The sequence below is a fragment of the Pogona vitticeps genome, chromosome 4 (assembly GCF_051106095.1).
Source record: "Pogona vitticeps strain Pit_001003342236 chromosome 4, PviZW2.1, whole genome shotgun sequence".
NCBI classification, from domain to species: Eukaryota; Metazoa; Chordata; class Lepidosauria; order Squamata; family Agamidae; genus Pogona; species Pogona vitticeps.
In genome coordinates, this window is record NC_135786.1 from 114097006 (window position 1) to 114123600 (window position 26595).

The 26595-nt window shown below is 43.7% G+C and overlaps 1 protein-coding gene across 2 annotated transcripts in view; it reads left to right on the top strand.

Annotated features, from left to right (window-relative positions):
• The first annotated feature begins 4213 nt into the window (after positions 1-4213).
• The window catches only part of SHCBP1L (SHC binding and spindle associated 1 like), a 47379-nt gene continuing 24997 nt past the window's right edge, over positions 4214-26595 (top strand). The window contains exons 1-5 of one of the 2 annotated variants that reach the window (XM_078392349.1): positions 4214-6169; positions 8735-8884; positions 18887-19101; positions 22491-22577; positions 25638-25856. In XM_078392349.1, the coding sequence (XP_078248475.1) occupies positions 5999-6169; positions 8735-8884; positions 18887-19101; positions 22491-22577; positions 25638-25856 (842 nt within the window). In that variant the 5' untranslated portion in view covers positions 4214-5998. Of the gene's footprint in view, positions 6170-6208; positions 6566-8734; positions 8885-18886; positions 19102-22490; positions 22578-25637; positions 25857-26595 lie in introns of those variants that run through there. The other variant, XM_020789759.3, reaches the window with a different exon arrangement.

Here is a 26595-nt window from a genome sequence, read left to right on the forward strand (position 1 = left end):
ATGTCAGGGGTGTCTACTTTTTATGTGCGGGGAGGATCACTCTCTTTTGGTCCATTTCCAGCGCAGCTGATCACTGGGAATGACCCAAAAGCCTTGCTTTTAAAAATCTGGCATCCTGTTGCCCATGTCATCCTGTTGCCCATTCCTCAATTGATCTTTAGATAAGTTTATCATTTGTGATTCCAGCGTACAGCCCTCAATCTCTCCGCTACACACTTCTGCTATTTATTTATTTATTTATTTATTGGACTTATATACCGCCCCATAGCGCTACAAGCACTCTCCGGGCGGTTTACAATTTTTAATTATACAGGCTACACATTGTAAGCGTTAGCTCCTCTACTCCCGGCCAGTCTCTTCCCAGGAGCATTTCTCTTCCTAAAGCCGGCACTATTCCTACTTCTATAGTTCTCTTTCGGTCTCCTGTTTCTACTTCCGCCTGGGCTGTTTCGTATTCTTTGAAATCGCCATGCAGACATTTGATAATCATGAGTTCTGGCAGGCATGCTCCTTGTAGTTCTTTCACTAGGGTTTTGCTACACCCTGTGCCTATGAAGGCCCTTTTCCACTGTCCATTCACTGGCCTTCACCACCCACCCGGGGTGATCTTCGTCACCCACCTTGGCTGTAAAGGCATAGATGTCTGTCCAGGCGCATTCTTCTGCTGGGCAGTATTTTTTGATGTGGGCGTACTGACCGCAACTGGAGCATGCAGTTATCTTTTCTTTATTTGTATGCCATGTCGTCGGTTGTTTATTTGGAGCAGGGTCCGATGTTATCAACAGTCTAGGTATTCGGGTCCCTGATGGATTCACGAAGTCTACCCAGTCTGGTCTTCTTGTATCCTTGCATCGTGGGGCCTCAAGCTGCTACGTGTGCTGGAGTCTCTGCCATCTTCTCCCTACTTCTCAAACGTTCTGTCTGCGTCACGGGTTTGCCTTGCCACGTCTTGTCTGCCTCTATATAGCCTTCTAGCAACACCACAGCACCTTCTAGATTGGAGGACTTGTGTTTCATCATCCAATTCAACGTGGAGATTAACTGCTCCATTATGATTGTATCCATTATCTGTTCCACTGTTTTACCCTTCGGCTTCATCCATCGTGTTGCATTGACCTTCATTTTTTGTGCTAACGTCCTGGGGTGTAACCCCGGTTTCATTTGGATATCTCTAAAACGTCCCCTGTATGCTTCTTCATTCAGGTTCAGTGTGTTCAGGATGGCGGTCTTGACCACCTGGTAATTGGACGCCTCTTCCGGATCCAAACTGTCCACTATTTCTTGTGGTAAAGCTGTCAAGTATGCAGTGGTTATCAGTGCCCATTGCTCTGTTGGCCATTGTGCCAATGTTGCTACCCTATCGAATGTATTCAAGAAGGCTGACAGGTCGTCTTGTGGCTCCATCTTCTGTAGTTTTATGGGAGGGCGATTCACCATCGGACCCTTGGATCCACCTTGGTCTACATTTGGATTCATATTGAGTTGGGTATGTTGCAGTTGTTCTATTATTAATTTTTGTTGTTCTGCTAGCTGTCTAATAAGCGTTTCTTGTCCTTCTGTTATGTGTCTAAGCCAGGTCTGTTTCTTTGTCCACATTTAGTGCCCCCCCCTCGTTGGGCACTAGTATGTGAGGGCTCAAACATTACCTCCTCTGGTTTCAACAGAGACGTCTTTCTTGGAAAATCAAAACTAGGTTTTATTGGAACATGGGACAACAGGTCCGTATGACTGCCTCAGTCTCAGGGTCTAATAACAGGTGATCTCTTCATCCCCCCCTCTGTCTCAACGGGGTACTCTTCTCCTCAAAAAGGAGCCCATGGTCTGGCAGAAATCCCCTCCTCTGGGCTTCCTCCAGACACCATAATTGACGTTCTCTTTCTTCCCTTTCCACCGCCTCCATTTCCTCCTGGAGTCTCCTACACCACTCCCGGGCTTCCGACTCTCCCCAATAGGAAGGGCGCAGAGATAAACCCCTTCTCCTCCGATAGCCCACTTCCTCCCTAGGGACTCGTACCTTTTCCCATTTGCCAGTCCAAGGGTCTTCTACCCAAATCATTTCCCAACCCCCTGGTATCACATCCACCTCACCTTTTATATCCCCCATTCCCGCCTCTACGATGGACCTCCCTCTTTCTTCTCTTTCCGCGAATTCTCCCACAGTCTGAGTGGCCACTGTCATCTTTGACAGTTTCCGCTCTAACTCATGGGTATCAACTCCCTGTTGTATAGTCTCGACGGGTGGTGTAGGCAGGTCTGTCTGCGCCTCTTGTTCCTTTCTGAGGGAGGACGACACTCCAGCGAGAGCTTCTGCCTCGTGTCTCACACAGGGTCAGGATCAAATACAGTGGTACCATAATTTATGAATTTAATACGTTCTCTGAGATGTTTAGTATTGCAAAAATTCACAAACCCAAATGCGGTTTCCCATAGGAACATATGCACGGGGCGGTGCTATAAACCTCCCAGGCACAATACATCCTGAGGAAACTTGCTTTGTATTGCAAAAAAAATTCATAAACTGAGGCATTATTTTCAATGGATTTTCATTCGTAAATCGATAATTACATTAACCGAGGCATTCCTAAACCGAGGTACCACTGTATGTAATAGCCCCAGGCAGGGTTTTAGATGATACCTATCTATTGCATGTTTATCCCTCTGACAGGGATAAACATGCAATAGATAGCTATGTGTACAAACATGTAATTGAACTCAGACAGGAATTGAATCCCTTGTTGGGATAAATGTGGCGTATAAATAAAACTACTACAGTGGTGCCTCAACTTATGAACTTGATCTGTAACCGAAGATGGTCGTAACTCGAAATGGTCGTAAGTCAAGGCACCATTTCCCATGGGAATGCACTGAAATGCAATTAATTTGTTCCGACCGAAGGAAAAAAAATCACCAAAGAAACCACCACTGCAAGACCCATCAGAAACACGATTAATCCGTTCCGACGGGGGGGGGGGGGAAGCAAGCAAACCGTGCAAGACACTTTGGAAATGCAAAAAAGCAAAGCAGAAAGCAAGCAAAGTGTGCAAGACCCATCAGAAATGCAAAAACAGCAAAGCAGAAAGCAAGAAAGCGTGCAAGACCTATCGGAAATGCAAAAAAAGCAAAGCAGAAAGCAAGCAAAGCGTGCAAGGCCCATTGGAAATGCTGAAAAAGCAAAGTAGAAAGCAAGCAAGCAAAGCGTGCAAGACCCATCGGAAATGAAAAAAAAAAAGGAAAGCAGAAAGCAACCAAACCCCGCAAGACCCATCGGAAATGGGGGGGGAACCCAAAAGGCAAACAACCCCCCCAAGACCCATTGGAAATGGGGGGAACCCAAAAAGCAAACAAACCTCCCCAAGACCCATCGGAAATGGGGGGCAGATCCATCAGAAATGGGGGTGAATCCCCAAAAATACACAACCCCCCCAAGACCCATCACAGCACAGAAACATAACCCCCAGCCCAAAACCACACTGCAAAACCCATCCAGAACAGTTTTTACAAAGCAGAAAGCAGCACCTTACCTTACCAGGCAGTCCGATCGCACTACCTCTAATCGTTGGGGTGAAAGAGCTACAAAGAAGCAGCCTCTTCGCCTACCAACAGTTAGCAAATTTGAATTCCCCACCTTTTCCCCCTGCCTTTGTTTGGCCACAAGTCAAAGCAAAATTTTGTGGTCAGAGCTGGTCACAACTCGAAATGGTCGTAAGTCAGGACATTCGTAAGTCGAGGCACCACTGTACTAACAATAATGTAACAGATTTTATAGAGCCAGTTTGGGTCAACCCTTGACTTACAAACGGCCCGAGTTACGAACATTTTGACTTACGAACCACTCTCATAGGAAAATATTGACTTGACTTACGAAATTAGACTTGAGTTACAAACTGGAAAAAAAAGCGTGGGAGGCGGCGAAAGTGCAAAATTTGAACTTTCAGTTAACTGTTGGCCAGTAAAGAGGGTGCCTGTCTGCTTCCTCACTCTTCCCAGCATTTACAAAATGGATTGGGAGACAGTCTTCAGACTGCCTGGTACTGCCTGGACTGTACAGTATTTTTATTTTTGGCTATTTTTGGGTTTTTGCTTTTTGACATTCTTTTTTAAGCAGAGCGACTGCCTGTTCTGGGTGAGTACACTGTATGTTTTTACTTTACTGTATGTACTGTACAGGGTTTTTTGCAGCTTGGTGGGGGGTAGGGCTAGGTGTGTGGGGGTCTTGCAGTGTTTTAAAATGTCTGTGCCTATGGTTAAAATATTCTTTGAGTGCATGTGCTGTTTGTTCAGGAAGAAAGGCATTTTTGTGCTGAAGGAATGGGTGCTGGATTCTGTGCCATACTATGGGGGGGGGGTCTGACCTAAGAACCAAAAACAGCCAGAACGGATTAATTGGTTTTCAATGCATTCCTATGGGAAATGCTGATTTGACTTACAAACTTTTCGACTTACAAACTTCCTTCCGGAACAGATTAAGTTTGTAAGTCAAGGGTTGACTGTAGTTATTTACCAGAAAAAATACCATATTTTTCCATTTATAACAAGTCCCCATTTATAAGACACCCCCCCCCCAATTTTCTAACCCCAAAATTAAGAAAACTTATCTTTGAGGATTCAGCCTCTGAGCTCAGAACCTGGGACATTGTCTCTGTTGAATCTTGAGCCTACAGGCTCCACCTCTAAGGAGGTGTGTTCCAATTGGTTTATTCAGGATCAGCTGACATCAGTTCCATAAGGCTCATGATTGGAGGAAACTCAGCCTGGTAGCTGAAGGGAGTCTGTTTACAGAGGCAAAGTATGTGCCATTTTGTTCTTTCTTCAGCTATCTCAGTTTACTTCTGTGTAAAAGACACCCCTTAATTTTTAGGGCAATGATTTTAGGAAAAAGTAGCATCTTATAGATGGAAAAATACAGTATGTCTGTCAATAAGTGAACAACATGTATGACAATTAACATATGTTTATAAGCAATTTGAACCAAAAGCACAAGTGATTATTTTAATATTAATGGCTGGCACAAACACATATGAGAGAATGTATAATTTTACTCCAATAGTGTTTTTTTTTAATCTATATGCTTCAAGCTGCTGCATGCATATTCTGCAATGTTATAGGTTATATATTATTTACTATAACCAAAAGCCAACAAATACTACCACAATTAATATCCTGGAACCAAACTGTGACAGTATGATAGATTTGCCAGCCTCATAGGGCTGGAAATATTTATCAGGTAATAGAAAAACATGCAAAAATATTACGGTATCCCCATCCAGATTTACATTTTGGACCAAATTAATCAGTTTGACCTTGGGTACCTATTTTTAAATACAGTAGAATGATTAGCTGAGGTGGAAGATAAAACACTGAGTCAGAATGGAACCATGATATGAACTCCTTATGCTTTTTCCCCATTATGACCTCATAGGTGGCATGTGCTTATAGCTGGGGAGGGTTGTTCAACTGATCCTCAAATTTTAGGGTGAGCTTCCATCCCATTCAGACCATAAACTGCCTTTTTTTGGGTCTGACTGGAATCAGTATCAGAATTCCTATTTATACTCCCATAAGAAGAGATACAAAGCAAAAGAAATATCTAGCAATGCAAAGAAAAGCAAATCTGGAAAAAAGGAGAACTTAAAACACAAAACCAAGGGCACTCTTTTCTAGAGATGAGTAACCCCTCCATGGGAGATTTCTCAAGATTTTGCCATAGACATACAATTAGTATAAATTAATTATCTCAGAATAACGTGCATAATTTTGCTGCAGTGCCCAACAAAAACACTACGTTTATTTATAATATTTTTACCCTGCCTTTCTTCTTAAAAAGACCCCAAGGTGGCTTACATGATAAAAATAATATCAAAAGTTAAGAACAGTGAGTGTACAAATATTTAAAAAGATCAAAAAATACCATACTAAAAAAAACTAGTGGCTGGTAGCTGCAACGATGCATAGAGTACAGGAGTAAACAATTTCAAGGAGTCTGTGGGAGGGCAAATAAATGGCCGTGTGGGGGGGGGAGGCATGGTGTACTATTTTGGGCGCCCGATTTCTTGAGCTTGTATCTGTCGCGGAAGAACACAACGCCCTTAAAGGAATAACGGGACTTTGTGACGGGCAGGAACGTTCCTACGCGGCTTCTCCGATTGGCTGCATCTGTCGGCGCGCCATTGTCGGTAGAAGGGCGGGGCGGGGGCAGGGCGCCTGGTGGGCGGGTGTCGTTTCCCTGCCACGCCTCGCGGGAGTTCTGTGGCCGCGGCGCGGCTGAGAGGGGCGTCAACCGTCCCTTGGGATGGCGTCGAGCGGCCCCGCGGAACAGCCGCCGCCAAAGGAGGAGGGCGGAGGGACAGCGCCCTGCAAGTCTCCGGCTGCCTGTCGGTGCCCCGACACAGCGGAGCTCTGCCCTAGCAACGGGAGGAGCCCTCGCCTCCTCCCTGTCAGCCCCGGAGGGAGTCGAGGGGAAACGGAGGCGAGGCCGCTGCCTCGGCCGTTCCCTTCTCACCTCGGCGCCCTGAGCGGCCGCGAGAAGGTGGCCTTGTACTGCGACAGGCTCCTGAAGGGCTGCAAGGTGGGCCTCGAGGCAGAGCTTGGGCGTGAGGGGGCGCCCGCCTTGGAGGGGCAGCCCCTTTGCTGCCTGGCCCCTGAAAGGAGCCTCTTGATAGCATTCTTAGGCACCACAATTTTTAGCATCAAGGATTGCAAGGTGCGGGTTGGGTGGGTAGCTATTTTGTGGTAAAGACTTTCTGACAAGTACAGTATTGGGATCCTAAACTGTTAGGAGCTTTATAGATCATAACCAGCACCTTGAATCAGGCAAAGAAACTATGTATGTATGTAACTAATGGAGCCAGTGAAGACATGCCAGGGTGGGATGTGTTTACATATCTACTGGTACCTGTAATCATTGGGCCCAAGAGCACCCCCAAGCTGCAAATTCAGCTTTTCAGGGGGAATGTAACCCCATCCAGAATGGGTAAATAGCCCTCTCTAACCAGTCCAATGATCCACCCAACAGTAGGATCTCTGTGTTATCTGGACTCAGTGAAACTGTCTCATTTGCACCCTCCATTTTTGTGTGTATTTTTAAAAGTTTTATGGCATCTGTAAGATTAACAGATTTATTTCAGTGTGAAATTTTAGATTACAGTCTGAAGAAGTAGATCATAATTCACACAATCTAATACTGAAATGAAGTTGCTAGCCTTAAAGCACCACACCATTTCATTATGTTTTGTTTTTCTTATATGTTGGTTGGTTGGTTTGTAGGAGTTGAGGGTCTTTGAGCTCCAACCTACTGCTTTTAAGCATGTTACATTTGGCACTATCCTCTGCTTTTTTTTTTACTATGCTACTTTTTAAACAAAAGCTAGAAAAAAGAATATATTTAAATACAAAGGTTGTACTTTCTTGTTGATACAGAATAACTGAAGGTTGGTTCCGTTCAATTTAGAACTGAGTAAGGAATGTGATAGAGGGTTTTGGCAACTTCAGGGCATAAAATCTGAAGGCAGAGTTTGTCATGTATTGAAATCAGTGGATGCAATCCTGTTGCTTAGTGTAGTAGAAGAGACTTGTTGAATCAGTGGGAATTTGGTGAGTCGGCTCAATGAGTCCCATTGATTCGAGTGGGCCTACTCTAGTTGCAATTTACTACACTAAACAAGAGTTGACTCACCAAATCTCCATTGATTAAATGGGTTTACACTAGTGTGACTATGGTAAGCAACAGTATTTCAGCTAATGGGAATTAAGTTGATCATAACTAATATACTGTATGTGGCATTTGCATCAGTAGGTCTAATGTAAACATGCCAAAGTCTAGAGTCAACCCAATGATACAAAAATGAGAGCAATTTGTGTATAAAATATGAGGTGAAACTCCACTCCTCTGTAAAAGCAAAAGTAAAGTGTGCTCCTTATATACTGCCCCATAGCATTTAAAGCACTCTCTAGGTAGTTTGTAATTTAATTATGCAGGCTACACATTGCCCTACAAGCAAGCTAGGTACTCAGTTTATAGATCTCAGAAGACTAGAAGGCTGAATGCACCTTGACCCGGCTACCTTGGATTGAACCTGAGTCATGAGCAGTTTTGGCTGCAGTACTGCAGATTAACCACTGCCATGAGGTTCTGTACCCTGACAATTGAGAGTAAATCCAGTTAAGTTGAATTTATTTACTTCTAGGTAGACCTGGCCTCAGGTTAGAAGTACATGGTCTCAAATGACTTGGGCAGTCAAGATTATAAACATAAATTTTCTGGTGGTTTGCAGTAGCCTGGTGAGAAAGTAGAAGTGTCCCCATGGTACTGTTATGAGCTGCCTGCACCTGATAATTCATCATTGCTAAATGAAGGGTTTAGCTTTCTTGCAGCAGTAGTTGCTACTGTAGAGTTCATGATGGAGTGAAAAGGACCAATACTGTATCACATATCAATAATGCAAGGTGATAGCCTGACTGAAATCCTATTGCACAGCTCTATGTTCTCAGTGGTGATGACTCCACCATCAGTGGCAAATCACAGCTGATTAAAGGCAATTTCAGTTTGCTTCTGATTACTACACAATACGAAAAAGCTGCACATATCTCAAAACTGCCAAAGGAAGCCTTTAATCAACAGCAAGTTGCAGCTGCTGATGTCATCACCATGGTTTGAAAATTTCCAAAGGCATTTTTGAAATTGAGCAAAAGAAGCAACTTGGATAATGTAAATGTTTCCCTTCTATTATGTAAAAAGGCAGAAGATGCCAATGAAGCTGTTAGTAAATATCTTTTGGAGAAGTTGAAGAAGAAGGAAAAATGGCTTGGAGTTTGGCAGACCAATCCAGAACTCTTTTTTGTCTGTTCTGAAGAAATTTCCATATCATATGTCGGTGTGCTTGTTGAGGTAATAAAATTTATCCTCAATATTTGATTTATTGAAATGGATTTGATGACATGTCTTAACGTTTTATAACCATGTTCTGTCCAGTTAATTCTGACTTATGGTGACCCTTTCCAGGGTTTTCTAAGTAGAAAATACTCAGATGTCGTTTACCACCCTAAGATTGTGCAGCTTGCCCAAGGCTATACATGCTGGCTGTTCTCCTGGGCACAGTGCAGAATTGGACTCCCAACATCTGGCTCTGCAGCCAGATGCCTAAACAACTGATCTACCCAGCCAGTTTTTTATACTTAAAATAACATTGCTTTTCAGAACTATGGAAATTATTTTCAAGTGCACTGAAAAAAATTAGTAGTCCTGAGAATTTCATTTCACTCTTTTATCAGAAATGTTTCTTGTTTTAAGAAGTACATGTGTTTTGTTACTGAATGTGAGACAGTGATTTGGGAACTGAAGTTCCCACTAGTTCAGTTATGCATGTTATGTCAAGTTGCACCCAACTTACAGAAACTTAATAGGGTTTTCAAAGTTTGTGAGATAGATACTATTTTACTATTGCCATCCCCTACTGAATTTCCACAGCTGACTAGGGATTTGAACCCAGATCTTACAATTCCCAGTCTGTCACTCTGTCTCCTACTACACCACACCAGCTCCCACTAGAAGGGAGTAAGAGACTTCCTACTAATCCACTGAACATAGTAGGGCATCCCAAGAAAACCATTAAAGATTTACGCTGTGTATATTCTCAAGTATTTTGGTCATGGTCTTTTTATTAATATATTTGGGGGCTTGTGTTTTTGACAAGCCTTTTAGTATATGACTCCATAAAAGACAACAATAATTTGTTTTCCTGTTTTTAACAAAACAATACCAAGAAAGAATGCTGACAAGCAACGTACCTGTGACAACCCCAGACCTACTGGGATATGCCACACTTTAACTAAGCTGCCACCAACCATTCCCTATAAGAAGTCACACAGACCAGGGATGGATTTTTAACAAACAAAAGAACAAGGTTTATTTAAATAACAAACAGGGAAAATAAAAAGATCAAGTAAATAAGATATTGTAACGTGGCTTAGTCTCAATCATACATACAACAGTTTGGTTCACACAGAACACTCTACAATAAAGCACAGACCCTGAACCTATCAGTTCTGGCTACCTATAAAGAAACCTGAACCTATCAGGTAGGTACTGACTGACACACAGTTGTACCCTGTCTGACACACAGACTCCCACTCCAGCTTCTTCTTCCAGCTTCTCCTAACTTCTCCACACAGGCTCCACATATATATACAGTACAGCCCCTCCTCCTGATGTCCCGCCTTCCACTCCCCATAGGATGGAACTTTCCCTCCAAACCCATGACAGACAGGTAACATCAGTGCTGTATGTAACACCTCCCCTCTTTATAAGTTGTTTTGTAGGGGGAAAGCTAAAGTGCTTTTCTCCAAAAAACAACCTGGATCCAAAACATACAAAAACAGTTATACAATAACATACAATACCATACTTACTCTAGGATAAACATATCAATTAGGCATTTAAACATTTACCATTTACAATACATCAAGTTACCTTTATTCATACAAACCAAGCATGTTTAATAAACAAGCACATTTAACCTTTTTGGTCACCAAAATATATACATAGTCCATGTTCCTTCGCCGTCTTCATTCTTCGGGTCTTCTTGACAAGGCGTCAGCAACACAGTTCACTGACCCTCTGACCACCTTCACTTCAAAGTCATAGTCTTGCAGGTTTAAAGCCCACCTCATAAGTTTACTATTGTGGGTTTTCATTGTCTTTAACCACTGCAGTGGTGAGTGGTCAGTGCACAGAACAAAATGTCTTCCCCAGATGTAAGGTTTGGCCTTCTGGATCGCGTAGACTATGGCCAGGCACTCCTTTTCCACGGTTGCCAAATGTCTCTCACCTTTCTGGAGTTTCCTACTCAGGTAGGACACTGGATGCTGGTCACCATTTTCATCCTCCTGGCAAAGAACTGCTCCTACCCCGCTGTTAGACGCATCGGTGTAGATGATGAACTCCCGGTCGAAGTCTGGAGCACGCAGCACTGGATAGTTGATGAGGGCCTCCTTCAACCTCTGGAACGCCTCCTCACAGTCGCTGGTCCACGGGATGCGGTCATCAGTCTTCTTCCGCGTCAGATCGGTCAGCGGAGTCGCTATCTCGCTAAACCTCGGGATGAACTTTCTGTAGTAGCCCACCAACCCAAGAAATGATTTGACTTTTTTCTTGGTGTTGGGTCTAGGCCAATCACGAACGGCTTCTATTTTGGCCTCTAGGGGTTTGATCACTCCTCCCCCTACCATGTGACCCAAGTCTTTTATTTCTGGGCTACCCAGCTGCAGTTTGTTCTCTTTGCAGAGCCTAGGCCAAAGCACTTCCTCCCCTGGGTTAAAGTGCCTCTCCCTGGCTTTCTGGTCATCCCAAGCTTTCTTTCTGACCTTTTGAGCTTGCAGGGTCTCTGCTGCTAGCTCTAGGTTTCTCTTTAGGTCATTCCTTAAAGAGTCTATATATGTCACAACGTCTTGTGGGTCATCCTGGGTGATCTGCTCCCAATTTTGTTTGATTAAATCGAGTGGCCCTTTCACCCTTCTCCCAAACAAAAGTTCAAACGGACTGAACCCGGTACTGGCTTGTGGCACTGATCGATAAGCAAACAAAAGGGATTGCAGCTTCTGGTCCCAATTGTTTGGATTCTCTGCCAAGTAAGCCCTAATCATGCGCATCAGAGTCCCATTGAACTTCTCCGTTAACCCATTACTTTCAGGGTGATAGGCAGTGGTTTCCTTGTGTTTAATTCCACAGATTTGCCATAACCGTTTCATGAGCTTCGATGTAAACGATGCGCCCAAATCTGTGATTATTTCTGAGGCAAATCCCATCCTGGACATATACCCCACCAAGGCATCTGCCACTGTGTTAGTTTCAATGTTAGTCAAGGGAATGGCTTCAGGGTACCTCGTGGCATGGTCCACAATGGTGAGAATGAACCTGTTCCCCCTCTTTGTGGCCTTGGGCAAAGGTCCCACAATATCCACCCCTATGCATTTGAACGGAGTGTCAATCACAGGCAAAGGGCACAACTTTGCTTTGGTCCTGTCACGGTTATTCCCCTGCCTCTGACACACATCACATTGTTTACAGAACTCCTTGATCTGCTTCCCTATTTCAGGCCAGTAAAAATTCTGTGTGATTCTCTGCTGTGTTTTGTTCACCCCTAAGTGCGCAGCAAACATGTCAGAGTGCCCCCTTTGTAAGATCATGGGGCGATACTTTTCAGGTACCACTAGCTGACTTCTGATCCCATCTCCCCCTTTTGAGATATTCCTCAGGGTCTCTCTATATAAAATTCCCTTTTTCTCTCGAAATCTCACTGGGGTTTCAGGTGTTAGCTGGGCGTCTGTCACCTGTTCAAAACACTTTTGGAGAGTGGCGTCTGCCTTTTGCTCTTGGCCAAATCGGCTGTCTGTGGTTAAGGTTTCCACCACAGCTTCGGAACTTCCCCCACCTGCTTCCGTCTCGGGCTCATCAGTACCCCCTTGAACTGTCCCCGTGGTAGCTTGTGAGCGTGTAATCACTAGCACCCGTTTCACATGTTCAGCCAGGTCATTTCCCACGAGCACGGCTGCTGGCAGAGTCGATGAAATCGCTAGCCGCCAAACTCCCCTCCAGCCTTGAAAGTTCACAGGTACCTCAGCTACTGGCAGCGAGATCACCTGTCCCTCAATCCCTGCCACCTTTAGGCTCTCATTCGGGATTATATACTCCCTAGGAATAATATCTGGATGGCACAGGGTCACCTGGGAACAAGTATCCCTTAGCCCCCTATACTGATGGTCAAGTATTCCTACGTCCACCCCTGCGGTTTCAAACAACTGCGAATCTGTTCTCACTAGTAAGCAGCGCTTGACCTCCACAAGAGGACCATTTTCCCCAGCCTGATCAGCAGATGTATCTGTTCCAGATTGAGTAGCCATGGCAACAGGCTCCCTCAGTGGCAAGGAGCTTTGCTCTTTCTGGACACAGAACACAGCTTTTGGCTTGGTTCCACTCAAATCATGAGGCACATTTCCTTTTAGCTGCTTTAATTTCTCACACTCTGAGATTAGATGGCCCTTTCCTTGACAGAAATAACATTTTCTGCTGTATTTGGAGTCTTTCTCATCTGGTTTTGGCTTTCCCTCCAAAATCTGAGGTCTTGGTTTCATGTCTGAGGGCTTCCCTTCACCATGGGTCCCTCCCCCTTGCTGGTTTCTTCCTGGTCCCTGAGAGTACTTGCTGTAGGTTTCTTTAGGTTTGCTCATAGATTTCCCCTCACCTAAGGGCTTTCTTATTTGGGAAATAAAATCTGCGATCTCTGCCGCTTCTGCCACAGATTTCGGTTTCCTTTCCCTCACCTGGAACTTCAGTTCCCCATGCAGGACTGAATAAAACTGTTCCAGCGCTATCAGGTCTTTGAGCTGCTGGTAGGTCTCTGTTCCCTCCTGAGATAGCCATTTCTCTAGCAACCTCACCAGTTGGGCCCCCACTTGGGTAAAAGTCTGCTCTGGTTTCTTGGTGAGTGACCTGAATCTTTGCCTCAGCTGTTCCGCATTTATCCCATGTCTGGCAAACACCAGTTTTTTAAACTCTGCGAAATCTTTTAGCAGTTCCTCTGGCATCTCTGCATAGACTTCTGCCAGGCTGCCACTGATTAAAGATCGCATAATGGTCATCTTCTCAGTTTCCCTTACTGAGAAGTCCACAAACGCTCTTTCCACTAGGGAAAAGAACACCTCAGGGCAATCTCCCTTGTGGTATACAGGGAATTTCTTCAGGTCAGTTTTAGACAATTGGCCCACCTCAGAATCCCTATTGTTATTATTGTTCTGGTTCATCATTTCCAATTTTCTTAACTCAAACGCCATCCTTTCCTTTTCCAGAGCAATTTTCTCTCTCTCTAATTCAAATTATCTGTGTTTCTCTCTTTCCCTTTGCTCCATCTCCCTTTCCCTTTGCTCCATCTCCCTCACCCTCAGTTCATGCTGTTGGGCTAGGAGCATTTTTCTGAGTTCTGGGTTCTGTTCTCCCGTGCTCTCATCCTGCACTGAGCCAAATTCCTCCTCAGAACCTTGGTCCACCTGTGGGTCTTTCACTTCACCCATTTCTGCCATTTGGCTTCGAGTCAAGGGCATAATCCCCCCCCAGAACAGGCTGCTTTCAAAAGTCAAGCCTCAAAATAAAGCGACCACTTTTTTTTTTCCTTTTGCCTCAGAAACAGCCTTCTATAGATTGCTGCTGTTCCTTCAGCACTAACTTGCAACTGTTGCCAGCCAGAGTCCACCCCCCTCTGCTAGGCCTCTCAGCAGACAGGCTAGATCACTGTTACTTCACACAGCTTTGCCTCAGCCTTTTCCCGCCAAAACAGGTTGCCTCAGAGCTCCCTAATCTAGTCCCACCAATCTGAGGTTACACGTTCTTCCACTAGCCTACCTCCCCGTGAGGTAAGCCTAGAAGATTACCTACGCGCTCTCAGATTGTCCCTGACTAGACCCCCCTTGCTCTGGGCACACTTGCCAAGGCTTTGCTGGACCACTGGACAACTGGACCAGTCGTATCCCACACGCTGGACACCAATCAATGTGACAACCCCAGACCTACTGGGATATGCCACACTTTAACTAAGCTGCCACCAACCATTCCCTATAAGAAGTCACACAGACCAGGGATGGATTTTTAACAAACAAAAGAACAAGGTTTATTTAAATAACAAACAGGGAAAATAAAAAGATCAAGTAAATAAGATACAGTAACGTGGCTTAGTCTCAATCATACATACAACAGTTTGGTTCACACAGAACACTCTACAATAAAGCACAGACCCTGAACCTATCAGTTCTGGCTACCTATAAAGAAACCTGAACCTATCAGGTAGGTACTGACTGACACACAGTTGTACCCTGTCTGACACACAGACTCCCACTCCAGCTTCTTCTTCCAGCTTCTCCTAACTTCTCCACACAGGCTCCACATATATATACAGTACAGCCCCTCCTCCTGATGTCCCGCCTTCCACTCCCCATAGGATGGAACTTTCCCTCCAAACCCATGACAGACAGGTAACATCAGTGCTGTATGTAACAGTACCCTCTAACTTTCATCTCTGCTGGGCAGGGCTTTGCCACTCTCTCTTAAGCATTTTCACAACAGCATGACAGATACAGAAAAGGCTCCGCTGTATAACCAATAATCTTGCTTTCTGAATTTGATCCCTTCTTGGGAATAATTATATTAAATTCCTAAACCATGAGGTAATTAGTATACATGGGGATAGCACTAATGAAACATGCCCAGCTTAAGGCCACATTTAGCATGCTCAAATATAGCAAAACATGACCTTTTGTTGTAGATAGTGAGTATTACAGCATCCCTGATGCACTCAGTCCAGGTATCTGTGTTTCAAGGACCTTCCAAGTACAGTGGTGCCTCGCATAATGAGCGCCCTGTTTAAGGACGAATCCGCATAGCGATGCGGATTTTGCGATCGCAAAAGCGATCGCATTGCGATGTTCCCCATAGGCCCCATTTTCCCCCAGCTGACCGGCAGGTGCTTCCGAAGCGCCTGCCGGCCAGCTGGGCAAAAATGCCGACGGGGGCTTTGGGAGGACTGCGAGGGAGTCCTCCCCTGCGGTCCTCCCCAAGGCCCCATGTTCGCACAGCTGATCGGCAGTTCCAAAATGGCTGCCCGCAGCGTTTTCACGCCGATTCCTTGCTTACCGAGGCGGCGAAAATGGCATCGCTATGGAGGATTCCCGCTTAGCGGTGAGTTTACCCCCCATAGGAACGCATTAAACGGAGTTTAATGCATTCCTATGGGGTTTTTCTTTCCGTTTAGCGATGTTTCCGGATAGCAACGTTAATCCTGGAACGGATTAACGTCGCTATGCGGGGCACCACTGTACATATATGAAACAGTCTGTCAAGAAAGTCTCTTTCCCTATTTCTTCCTTTCCTAATGTAAACTCTTGTTGATTATCTAAAACAGAGGACTAAAACTTTCTAACATTCTGGTTCTCAGCAAGTTGATTGGCTAACCAGCTGAAATCCAATACAGTGGGGTCTCTACTTAAGAACTTAATCCGTATTGGAAGGTGGTTCTCAAGTGGAAAAGTTCTTATGTACAATCTGCATTTCCCATAGGAATGCATTGAAAACCATTTAATCCGTACTGCTCTTTTCCGTCCATAGAAACTAATGGGAAGCTGCTATTCCGCCTTCTGCCACTAGAGGGGGATATTTTTTCTTTTTTTCTTAGGTCAGGGAACAGTGTTAAAAGCACTTCTGACGAAGCTAATTTTGAAGCAATGGACTGAAAACCAATTAATCCGTTCTGGCTGTTTTTTTGTTATGTAGAGGTGTGTTCGTACATTGAAGCATTAGTTCCCATAGGAACTAATGCAAAGCTGGTTAATACGTACTCTACCACTAGGGGGAGAATTTTTTTTAACCTAAGATGACCTAAGGTTAAAAAAAGAGCAGGAAAGGTTTTTTTTTTCTGTTCTTATCTAGGATTTCTGTTCTCAAGTAGAAGCAAAATTTAGCAAACGGAGCTGTTCTTAAGTAGAATTGTTCTTAAGTAGGGACGTTCTTAAGTAGAGACCCCACTGTACCATTGCATACCCTGATGAGACCAGCATAATTAGGTAAAATCCTGTTCGCATAGATCCATAGCACAAACTCATCAATAATTTAAACTAATTAAAGGGTTTCACTTTTTCAGGTTCTGAGGCTCCCTAGGGTTCCCTTTTGACCTGGCAAAGAATTTGGGAGCCTTCGAATGGGGGGCAGGGGCCTTAGGGCTTATCCAAGCAGATATATAGATTGGTAGTTGGATCTCTGGATTGTGAGTGGGGTTCAAACCAAATTGTGTTGTCCACATGTGCTTCTACTTGGATCGACCCATCTGCCCCTGTAAGACCTGTCCCACTCCTTTCTGGTACAGGGCTAGGGGCTTCTTCTTCTTTTGGCACAATTAGTCACACTTTCTAATGGAGAAACCCCCTCCTTTTTTAATGTTTCCCTAACTGACACAGCATAATTCTGATACCATGCTAAGCTGATGCATTGCTTTAATATGGTACTTACTTTATTTAACAACAACAACAACGAAGGAAAGTCACTGAAGCCTGCAGAATGACAGCTATGAGAAAAGGTGGGGAAGGGGGCTATGTCAATTCCATGGACTCTGTCCCCAAAAGGCAGCACAACTCTGGCTGAGGAGAAAGATCAGTATTTGGATCTCTCGATCCAACGTTTTCACCCCATGCCAGTCCCATTGCCTCCTTATAAACATCTGAGTAAAATGTCAGTCTGAAGACTTTGTATGGATCCGTCTCACTGGAGAATAAGCATTTCCAGTGTGAACAGGAGTGCTCAAGCAAGAGATAAAATAGATCACACTGAAGATAAGAGTCTTTTAAGTACGAAGTAGACCACTCCAAATTCCCCTATCTGGTCTGACCCTTTAATAGTATTTTAAAAACTGCTGCTGAATTACCCCCAGCAGGATTGGGACCATCGGTGGCAATCCCACAGTGCTTTTTAAAAAATTGTTGAAGGCTTCAGCCCATCCTAAGGCTCCCAGTGGCTTCCCCAGGGCAAGGAAAGCCTTCAATCAATATAAATTAAATATTACTGGTGGTTCAATGATGACATCACTGAGTTTGCACCATGGAACTATGTGAAGAGGATTTTGGCCATTGTCTGCAGCAGTGGCTCCCAACCTGGGGTGACCCAGGTATTCTTGGACTATCTAATAAAGATAGCGCTGGAAACTTGCATACCATTGGTATAATAAATATATCATCTCAGTATGGATCCTTATTATCCTTATTATCCTTATTATCCTGCAACTTATGAATTGAAGGTCTGCCTTTTGAACAGGGATGTGGCTGATGTTAATGAAAGGTCACCCCAGTCAAACAGCATAATGCTTGGCAGAACTTTGAATTGTTCATACTTTGACAAGATGCTTTGCTAATCTCCATGAAGAGTCTAGGTCTTCTAGCACAGTGGTCCCCAACCTTGGGCCTCCAGATGTTCTTGGACCACAACTCCCAGAAGCCTTCACCACCACCTCTGCTGGCCAGGATTTCTGGGAGTTGAAGTCCAAGAACATCTGGAGGCCCAAGATTGGGGACCACTGTTCTAGCACATTAAGCATAGACTTGAAGCGAACCACTGCTGCTTTTCTAGGACTTGTTCTGCTTTATTTTATTGTGCAAATACCCATTGTTCATTTATCCCCCACTCTGTCCATATTTTTACTTAGGAAAGTTACTTAGATTATAGGGTTGAATTGATTTCTTATTTACATCATCAAGGCTTGATCTGTTCCTCATGTTGCAGATTGTTTGAGTTATGCTTTTCCCAGTGAGTCATGGAAAGAGAAAAAAAGATGGAATAAATGTTGGCCATTCAGACTTCAGGCTTTTAGTTTACTGTGTACCTAATCCTGAGTTACACACCCTGACAATGAAGTACTGTTTGCCTTGCCTTGTACTAAGTTGGAACAGGTGATAATAAGCATGGAGAAAGAGACAGGCATTGATACTGTCAGAAATTCTTGTTCTGCTTGTCTTATTACTAAAACTTCTTATTATAAAATGGAAACTTGCATATCTGTGCTCTTTTTTCTCTCTCTGCAAAGCAGCTATCTGCAACATTTCCCCATCTTTATCCATTAAATTATATAGAATATTGAAAAGTTAGCATTTTGGTAGAATGGACAGGAAGGGAAATTGCTTCAGCATCATTGTAGCTTGTGTCATAACTTACAGCCTTTAGCCAGTGTAACTTGAATAGAGATTTGTGCCTGTAAATTGGGTTTTTATATTTTGTAAGTAGAAAGAAATAGGCAAAACACTAACAATCCAGTACATCATCTTTTTCTAAATATTGGAATAGTTTTTTTTATTATTATTATTTTAGGTTACTTGTAAGCACCCACCAAGTCCATCTGCAAACTTCAGTTTTTCTGTATCTGTAGCTGAACCCTTCTCTTCTAATATTGCAAATATTCCAAGACAGTTAGTGGATGACATTCTGGAAAAGATGGATTATTGTGTACCTCTTTTGGAAGTCTACCCTGTGGAGGGGCAAGATAATACAGTGTTTGATATAGCCAAAGCACTGGAAATTGTGAGGTATGTTTTTCTTTAAATTGTTATTCAACAGAGTATTAAATGTAAACTGTATGTGTTATGACAGAAACAAATGGAAAACTTGCAGTATCACTGCATGTTAATTATTTTGATTAAAATTTGAAAATGTTTCATTGCAATTCAGACACCTGCAAAGTTATCTTATTATTAAGGCTAAAGAAGTGTGTGCACGTTCCTTCAGCCCTCAAAAATGTTGAAAATATACAATGTGGCTCTCAGGCTCCAACGTTTGGAGACCCCTGCTCTAGGGGACTAAAATGGCCTGGCCTAATATGTCAAGGCTTATCTAACCATTGAATTTGGATAAATTACATTTCTTTTAGCTAAATAACAGAACAAATTAAAACCAAATAATTCGGGATGTGGAAATGGTTGATATTCTAATGATTCTGTACTACTGTACATTATAATTATACAGTGGTGCCTCGCATAACGATGTTAATTGGTTCCAGAAAAAAAAACGTTATGTGAAAACATCATTATGTGAAGCACCATTTCCCATAGGAATGCATTGAAAACCAATTGGAACGGATTATCCGGTTTTTTCCCTCCCCCCGCGGCTTGGATCTGACCCATGGCGGCTACCTCAGCCATGGCTGGACTCCCTAGAGTCCGGCCATGGCTGGGGTAGCCGTTGTGGCTCGGATCCAAGCTGCGGGGGGAGGGTGGTGGGATTGGGATGCCTTTCAGGCATCCCGGGCTTGGATCCCACCAACCGCCGGTTACCCTTTAAGCGGCGGAGACAGGCTGGGGGGTGGACTGGGGAGCTTGAACCCTCTCCGCGCCGCCTACCCTGGCCGTTCTCGGACTTCCAGAAGTCCGAGAACGGCCTGGGTAAGCAGCGCGGGGAGGCTTCAAGCTTCCCGATCCACCCTCCAGCCTGTCCCCGCCACTTAAAGCCTCCTTGCGCTGCCTAGCCTGGCCGTTCTCGGACACCTAGGTGTCCGAGAACGGCCTGGGTAGGCGGCGCGGGGAGGCTACCAGCATCGGAGACAGGCTGGGGGGTGGACCGGGGAGCTTGAAGCCTCTCCGCGCTGCCTACCCCGGCCATTCTCGGACTTCCAGAAGTCCGAGAACAGCCTGGGTAAGCAGCGCGGGGAGGCTTCAAGCTTCCCGATCCACCCTCCAGCCTGTCCCCGCCGCTTAAAGCCTCCTTGCGCTGCCTAGCCCGGCCGTTCTCGGACACCTAGGTGTCCGAGAACGGCCTGGGTAGGCGGCGCGGGGAGGCTACCGGCATCAGAGACAGGCTGGGGGGGGTGGACCACGGAGCTTGAAGCCTCTCCGTGCCGCCTACTCCGGCCATTCTCGGACTTCCAGAAGTCCGAGAACGGCCTGGGTAAGCGGCGCGGGTAGGCTTCAAGCTTCCTGATCCACCCCCACCTTGTTCCCGATGCTTGAAGCCTCCTCGCGCCACTTTCCCCAGCTGTTCTCGGACTTCCAGGCGTCCGAGAACGGCCGGGGTAGGCGGCGTGGGGAGGCTGCCGGCGTCGGGGACAGGGTGGGGGAGGTGTCTGCAAGGCTTCCAGGCAAAGCCCTGGAAGCCTTCGACACCCCGGTACCCTTCCCCCGCCGCCGCTGAGAGCCTTCCGAGCTCTCAAAGGGCTTTCTCCAATATCGGAGGGGGCCCTTTGAGAGCTCGGAAGGGAATTGTCGGCAGGGGACGGTGGCTTCGGGGTCCTTCCGAGGCCGCAGCCCACTGCCGACATTTTCCCCCAGCTGAGCAGTGGGGCTTCAGAGCTCCCGCCGCTCAGCTGGGGGAAAATGGTGCCTATGGGGAAAAATCGCAAAGCGATTTTTCCCCATAGGCAAGATCGTTGTGCGATCACAAAAGCGATGGCAAAAAAGCCATCGCTATGCGATTTTTTCGTTAAACGGGGCGCTCGTTAAGCGAGGCACCACTGTACTTATTTATCATAAAAGTGCATGTCCTGATCATTATTTTCAAAAAATCAGGTTGAGCAAAAATGCAAGGCTGTTGAAATAAAAAAAAAAATTAAAAAGAAAGCTGAAATCCTGTTGCTTAGCATAGTAAGTTACACTAGAGAAGGCCGAAGAACCAGTGGGGATTTGGTGTGTCAGCTTCTTCAGAAATTCCATTGATTCAAATTGGCTTACTGCACTAATTTACTACAGCTTACTATACGGTGCCACAGAATTTAAACCACTGACATATGAGAATAAAATGTGTAGTAGTATTTACAGACATCCCAGAGACAGGTCTCAGAAGGATGATTTAGCTGATAAACAGTGAAAAGTACCTGTATCTAATATGGCGGCAGTAGTAATAGACTTCAAAAGTGGAGGCAGGCAATGCAATACAGTTCTGTTGTACTTCAAATGAGACGGTACTACAGGTATGCTGGTAAAAATCAGTTTCTAAATGTTTACATTGCATTTTCTTTCTCTTTCGTCTTGATAATATAATTTTGCTATGTTTTAAGTCTTTTGGCAATAAATGCTTCTAAACTTCATTAAAATATACAGTCAGGTATTTAAAAACAATATCAATAATTTTTACTTTGGGTCTAATCTAGGGTTTTTTGTTTTTATTTTAATTTTTAAATAATTTTTAACTATCTAACATATAATCAACAGAACAAAAAATAAAATATAAAAACTAACAACCAGGGGAAAAAAACTACTAACCTACTCCTATGGATCAGAAGATTTCATCATCGTCTGGACCTCAAATGTCCTCAAGAGGATTCCGGTGGGCACTGACTTCGCTATATACTCAGTTTCCCCCTAAGCTCCTGTCTTTTTCTGGGCCCAAATATATATCAGCTTTCAACTTTGCTTTACAAAATCTCTTGGTTGTTCTCGTAGTGCCTCTGAAAGCGCGTCTAATTCTATAATGTCCAGTAGCTTCTTTAAAAATTCTTCCATTGTTGGTGTTTCTTCATTCTTCCATTTTTGGGCCCAGAATAATCTAGCTGCTGTAAATATATACAGTAGACTATATTTTATTTTCTTATGAATAATTTCTGGCATTGTATTCAATAATAACATTTCAGGTTTAAAATTTAATTTTTGTTGAACAATTTCTCTTGCCTATTCCAAACCTGTATCCAAATTTTTTTGGCTTTTTCACATAACCACCACATATGATAGTAAGTCCCTGTTTGTTTGTTTTTTTACAGTTCTGATATTTTTGCCAATCTCACAGGGGTGAAATACCATCTATGAAACATTTTAAGTATATTTTCTCTAAGGTTCACTAGCTTAGTCATTTTATGATTCTCTTTCCACATCTTTGTCCATTCATCAATATGAATATTGTACCCAGAATTCTACGCCCATTTTACCATTGTCTCTTTCACCCTCGCATCCTTCAAGTCATATACCAATAAATATGTATACATATTTTAAAGGTTTTTTTATGACTTTCTTTGGAGAGACTGGGATGATGATGAAGATAGTGAGACATATGCTGCACTGATAGAAGAGAGAATTAAAATGTAAGTATTCTTAGGTTAAGCTGTCACAAATAACATATGAGGTGGAAAAACTAAGTTTGAGTTGTGGTTGCTTGTAAACCAGTTGTGGGTGGTTTGGCCTGCGGGCAACATGCAGCTCCCCAAGACTCCCTGATCCCCAGAGAATTTTTGTGTCTCATATATAGCAATTGTGCCCACAAGACAAAATTAGAAACAGTACTCCACTGTTTTAGACTTTTGAGAGGTCTTTTTAAAAGCAGAAGTAAGCGCCCCCTTCAAGGTATAGGTTGTATAAAAGTTGCCTGCGCTTGTGATAGAGATTCACATGTTGGAATATTTCTTCACAAAAAATACTGTAGTATATTGAAGGTTAGCTTCGTTGGGAGCTTCTTTCTTAAGAGGCATGTATCCTATATAGTTCTTTTCATGGATGGCTGCCTTGTCATGGCAAAGGGGCTTGAGTAATTCAGAGAAGCGATGGGCTATGCCATGCAGGGACACCCAGGACGGACAGGTCAAAGTTCTGACAACGCAATCCACCTGGAGCAAGAATTGGCAAGCCACTCAAGTATCTTTGCCAAGAAAACCCCATGAACAGAAACAAAAGGCTAAAAGATATGAAGATGGAAGGTGAGCCCCTCAGATCGGAAGGCACCCAATGCTGCTGAGGAAGAGCGGAGGACAAGTACAAGTAGCTTCAGAGAGAGCTAATGAAGTGGTTCGGCCAAAGCCGAAAGGACACTCAACTGCGGACATGCCTGGAAATGAAAGGAAAGTCCGATGCTGCAAAGAAAAATACTGCATAGGAATCTGGAATGTAAGATCTATGAACCGTGGGAAGCTGGATATGGTCAAACAGGAGATGGCAAGAATAAACATTGACATCCTGGGCGTCAGTGAACTAAAAAGGGTGGGAATGGACGAATTTGGTTCAGACGATTACCATATCTACTATCGTGGGCAAGAATCCCGTAGAAGAAATAGAATAGAACTGATAGTCAACAAAAGAGTGGAAAAAGCTGTACTGGGATACAATCTTAAAATGATAGACTGATTTCAATATCAATCCAAGGCAGACCTTTCAACATCACAGTAATCCATGTTTATGCACCAACTATCAATGTTGAAGAGGCTGAAATTGACCAATTCTATGAAGACTTACAACACCTTCTAGAACTGACACCAAAGAAAGATGGGATTTGGAATGTTAAAATAGAGAGTCAAGAGATAAAAGGAACAACAGGTAAGTTTGGCCTTGGGAGTTCAAAACGAAGCAGGGCAAAGGCTAATAGAGCTTTGTCAATAGAACAAGCTGGTCATCACAAACACTCTTTTCCAGCAACACAAGAGGCGACTCAAATGGACATCACCAGATGAGCAATACAGTGGTGCCTTGCATTACGACATTAATTCGTAATGTAAGGCAGCCCATCCTTTTGTGCAAAGATGGGCATGATAAAGGACAAAAATGGTAGGGACCTCATGAAAGCAGAAGACATCAAGAAGAGGTGGCAAGAATACACAGAGGAACTATACCAGAAAGATCTGGATGTCCCAGAAAACCCAGATACTGCTGACCTTGAGCAAGACATACTGAAGAGCAAAGGCAAGTCGGCCTTAGAGAGCATGGCTAACAACAAGGCCAGTGGAGGTGATGGCATTCTAGTGGAACTATTTAAAATCTTAAAAGATGATGCTGTTAAGGTGTTGCACTCAATATGCCAGCAAGTTTGGAAAACTCAGCAGTGGCCAGAGGATTGGAAAAAAAATCAGTCTATATCCCAATTCCGAAGAAGGACAGTGTCAAAGAATGCTCCAACTACCGTACAATTGCACTTATTTCACACGCTAGCAAGGTTATGCTCAAAATCCTACAAGGTAGGCTTCAGCAGTATTTGTACCGAGAATTCCCAGAAGTACAAGCTGGAGTTTGAAGGGGCAGAGGAACTGGAGCCAAAATTGTTAACATGCGCTGGATTATGGAGAAAGCTAGAGAGTTCCAGAAAAACATCTACTTCTGCTTCATTGACTACACAAAAGCCTTTGACTGTGTGGACCACAACAAACTATGTCAAGTTCTTAAAGAAATGGGAGTACCTGACCACATTATCTATCTCCTGAGAAATCTATATGTGGAACAGGAAGCACGAGTTAGAACTGAATATGGAACAACTGATTGGTTCAAATTTGGGAAAGGAGTATGACAAAGCTGTATATTGTCCCCCGGCTTATTTAACTTATATGCAGAAGACATCATGCGAAAGGCAGGACTGGAGGAATCTCAAGACGGAATTAAGATTGCCGGAAGAAATATCAACAACCTCCAATATGCAGATGATACCACTCTGATGGCAGAAAGTGAGGAGGAATTAAAGAACCTCTTTATGAGGGTGGAAGAGGAGAGTGCCAAAAATGGTCTGAAGCTCAACATCAAAAAAACTGAGATCATGGCCACCGGTCCCATCACCTCCTGGCAAATAGAAGGGGAAGATATGGAGGCAGTGACAGATTTCACTTTCTTGGGCTCCATGATCACTGCAGATGGTGACAGCAGCCACGAAATTAAAAGACTCCTGCTTCTTGGGAGGAAAGCAATGACAAACCTCAACAGCATCTTAAAAAGCAGAGACATCACCTCACTAACAGAGGTCAGCGTAGTCAAAGCTATGGTTTTTCCAGTAGTGATATATGGAAGTGAGAGCTGGATCATAAAGAAGGCTGAGTGCCAAAGAATTGATGCTTTGAATTGTGGTGCTGGTGGAGACTTGGTAAAGATACTAGAGTGGCTTGCCTGTTCCTGCTCCAGGTGGATTGCACTTAGTCAGAACTCTCCACCATGACCTGTCCGTCTTGGGTGTCCCTGTACGGCATAGCCCATAGCTTCTCTGAATTACTCAAGCCCCTTCACCACAAGGCAGCAGTCCATGAAGGGGATTTTTGCTATAGGTTTTTGCTATGGGTGCCAGAATTCTTACTTAGAATAGCCTACTTACTGCTTCATCTTCATCATGAAAAGTAGGCCTCATTTTTCTTGTGTAAAGGCTCAAAAGGAGTCATTCTAACTTTTCTCATTCTTTATAGTTGGTGCGATATTCAGAATGGGATTATTCCTGCTCCAGTTGCTCATCGTTTTAAACGAAATCTGGATAAATACAAAAGCATGCATTTGGAACTGATTCATTACCAGAGTACTATTAAGGAACAGCCCACAGCAGAAGAAGCTGTTGAATGTTGGAAAAAATACTATGAACTAATAATGCTCTGTGGACTGTTAAAAATATGGGAAGATTTACGCCTAAGGTAATGTCCTTTTATTCCTCCTCAGTTTTTTTTTCCTCCAACAGTTTTTTTTACATCATACCTAATTACAGAAACTACAAGTGATAATTGCATCACTGACCTGTACATTTCTGTTAGTAAGGCATTACAGTGGACCGACTTACAGACTTTTCGACTTATAGACATTTCGAGTTACAGACTTCTCTGGCTGCAAAATTTAGGTTCGACTTGCAGCCAGAGAATCGACCTACAGACCAGAAAAAAACCAAAATGGAACAAAAACAGAACAAAAACGGTCGGTTACGGATTAATCGGTTTTCAATGCATTGTAGGTCAATGGAGACTCGACCTACAGACTTTTCGACCTGCAGCCACCGTTCCAATACGGATTAACTCCGTAAGTAGTGGGTCCACTGTACATTGCCACTGAGGGTATAATCACATGCACCATAAGAACTGCAATTATATCAATTCCATCATTATTTAAATCATTTTATAAATTTCCGTTCACATGAAGCACGGGTAATATTGATTCATTTGGCCAGCTCATGAATTTCTTTCAACCTTACAAATATGTGCTTTTAAAATGATTCTATCCCTGATCCCTTCTATCCACATTAGTTTGGCATGTATGAACATTGTTGTCGATTTACTTCGCACTCACTTGTGTTTTCAGTGCCATGGACACTATATGGCCACTGCACTTTTTCCCTTTAAATATATATATATATTTTAAAATGTTAAGCGATGTATCAGTATT